The sequence below is a fragment of the Nicotiana tomentosiformis genome, chromosome 5 (assembly GCF_000390325.3).
Source record: "Nicotiana tomentosiformis chromosome 5, ASM39032v3, whole genome shotgun sequence".
In the NCBI taxonomy this organism is placed as follows: Eukaryota; Viridiplantae; Streptophyta; class Magnoliopsida; order Solanales; family Solanaceae; genus Nicotiana; species Nicotiana tomentosiformis.
The window spans coordinates 38,323,008-38,325,926 of NC_090816.1; the positions used below are offsets into that span (position 1 = coordinate 38,323,008).

Below are 2,919 nucleotides of genomic sequence, written 5' to 3' on the forward strand. Positions count from 1 at the left end.
GGATAACTTTTCGGTAGTCGGGGATTCCTTTTATGATTGCTTGGCAAATTTGGATAAAGTATTGGCAAGGTGTGAAGAAACGAACTTGATGTTGAATTGGGAGAAATGCCATTTCATAGTGGAGGAGGGCAGTGTCCTTGGCCACAAAATTTCAAAGAAGGGCATTGAGGTCGACAAGGCGAAAATAGAGGTAATTTCTAAACTTCCACCTCCAACATCCGTGAAAGGAGTGAGAAGTTTCTTGGGTCACGCAAGGTTCTACCAGCACTTCATAAAAGATTTTTCCAAAGTGGTGAACCCCTTGTGCATGCTTTTGGAGAAAGATGCTAAATTTCACTTCAATTATGATTGCATGAGAGCCTTTGGATTACTCAAGTTCAAGTTTACAACAACTCATATCATCACCATTCCTAATTAGAGTATTCCTTTTGAGCTTATGTACGATGCTAGTGATGTAGCGGTTTGAGCAATTTTGGGAAAACGTATCAACATGATTTTTCATCCGGTCTACTATGCTAGTAAGACTATGAATGATTCCCAAGTCAATTACACCGTTACCGAAAAATATCTCATTGCCATTGTGTTTGCTATTGAGAATTCCTGCCCATACTTGATGGGTGCAAAGGTTATTATTAATACAGATCATGCAGCACTTTGCTATCTTATGAGCAAGAAAGATTCAAAAGATTGGTTGATGAGATGGGTGCTATTGTTGCAAGAGTTTGATATTGACATCCAAAATCGAAAAGGGAGTGAAAATCAAGTGGCGGACCACTTGTCTTGTTTGGAGGATGAGGGGAGGCTGCATGATGGCCTTGAAATCAATGACTCCTTCCCCGATGAGCAACTATTGGCTATTTCAATGAAGGAGATGCCATGGTTCGCCGATCTAGTAAACTACCTTGTGTGTGGAATCATCCCGGATGAGTTCTCTTCAAATCAAAGGAAGAAGCTCAAACGAGATTGTAAAGATTATTATTGGGACGAGCCTTACCTCTTTCGGATTTGCATGGATGGGGTAATTATAAGATGTGTACCGGATGAAGAGAAAAATATTATTCTTGAAGCTTGTCACTCTTCGTCTTATGGTGGTCACCATGGTGGAGCAAGAACGATAGCTAAAGTGCTAAGTTGCGGTTTCTATTGGCCCACTCTCTACAAAGATGCAAGTGATATGGTGAAAAAATGTGATGAATACCAACGGGCTGGTGGAATCTCAAAGAAGAATGAAATGCCTCTCACTACCATTTTAAAAATTGATATCTTTGATGTGTAGGGTATTGACTTCATAGGTCCCTTTGTGAGTTCTTGTGGAAACACCTACATCTTGGTCGCGGTTGATTATGTGTCTAAATGGGTTGAGGTCGTTGCTCTACCTAACAATGAAGTGAGAAGTGTGGTGGAATTTTTGAAGAAGAATATTTTCACAAGATTTGGTACTCCGCGCGCTATCATAAGCGATGGGGAGGGGGCGCATTTTTGCGACAAGGCTTTTGACACCTTGCTTAGCAAGTATGGTGTCACTCATAAAGTTACAACTCCCTATCATCCTCAAGCTAGCGGTCAAGTGGAAGTCTCTAACCGGGAGACAAAGAGTATCTTGTCCAAAACAGTGAATGCTAACCGGACAGATTGGTCAAAGAAGCTTGATGATGCACTATGGGCTTATCGGACTACTTTCCAAACTCCTATCGGGATCTGTCCATACCGGTTGGTGTTTGGCAAAGCTTGTCATATTCCGGTGGAACTCGAGCACAAAACCATGTGGGCTTTAAAGAAGTTAAATCTTGATTGGGATGCAACCGCTAACTTGCGGGTTGCACAATTGAATGAATTAGATGAGTTCCGATACCATACATGTGCAAGTTTGTCCTTGTACAAAGAGAAAATGAAGTACCTTCATGACAAATACATCCAAAACAAGGAGTTCAAGGTGGGCAATCTTGTTTTGTTGTTTAATTCACGATTGAAGATGCTTCTCGGAAAGCTGAAATCCAAATGGAGTTGTCCCTTTGAAATTGTAGGTGTGACACCTTTTGGTGCATTGGACTGGAAGAACAAAAATGATGAGGTATTTCGAGTCAATGGTCAACGGGTAAAGCATTATTTGGGACAAGCTGATGATGGCCACGTGGTGGCAGTGATTCATTTGAAGTGATAGTAATCTGCGTCGGGCCGCAACATTAAATCATGCGCTTCTTGGGAGGCAACCCATGTTTATTTTCTTTTTCTCTTATTCTTTTATAGATAGGTGTTATTTTGTGCTAACTGGATTTGAAGTGTGTTGCAGGACTGAGTGTGCTTTAAAGGAACTGTGCTCAGAAAAATTGGGTAAGTATGGAAAAAGTGTGGACCGCACAATTTTGAATGCTACAGTAGAAGGCAACTGCAGCCGCACAAATCTTGTGCGAACCGCACAAATTGAGATGAAAAATACAAACTCTCTGAAGTTTGTTTTTCAGAGAAACAGCCAAAGTGCGGCCGCACAACGAAATCTGCGGTCCGCATCAAAATCTACGGCCGCATAACTTAATCTGTGGACCGCAGATGATCAAAGGCAATTGAACTACCAGGTAGCAGAGTGTGGACCACAAAACTAATTCTGCGGCCGCACTCGCTCTCTTGTCCCTTAAGTTTGGCCCTTCAGTATAAATAGTACTTGTGGGGCTACTGTTTGACTTTTTCCCTCTCTGAGCTCAAATTCGTAAAAATTGATATTTCTTGCTAAAATAGTTGTTCTCAAGCCTAACATCTATGATCACTCATCTGCATTACTTCAAATCTGGTATGCTCAAATCACTTATAGGATTCTTCAATTTTCTTAGTTTAATTTACAATGTGTTAGTTATTTTAGGCCATTTATCACTAGAGGTTAATTTTATGTCTATGTGGGGGTTTAAATTGTGTTGAGTCAACTCT

At 40.9% G+C, this 2,919-nt stretch overlaps 1 protein-coding gene across 1 annotated transcript; it reads left to right on the top strand.

Annotated features, from left to right (window-relative positions):
- Positions 1-862: 862 nt before the first annotated feature.
- Positions 863-1,276, top strand: LOC138892196 (uncharacterized). The gene has a single exon (XM_070175901.1). It carries the CDS (start codon positions 863-865, stop codon positions 1,274-1,276), a length of 414 nt encoding a protein of 137 aa, XP_070032002.1.
- The last annotated feature ends 1,643 nt before the right edge of the window (positions 1,277-2,919 follow it).

What these genes read in the sequence shown, in the direction of transcription:
- LOC138892196 (XM_070175901.1), top strand. Translation starts at nt 863, where the DNA reads ATGAAGGAGATGCCATGGTTCGCCGATCTAGTAAACTACCTTGTGTGT.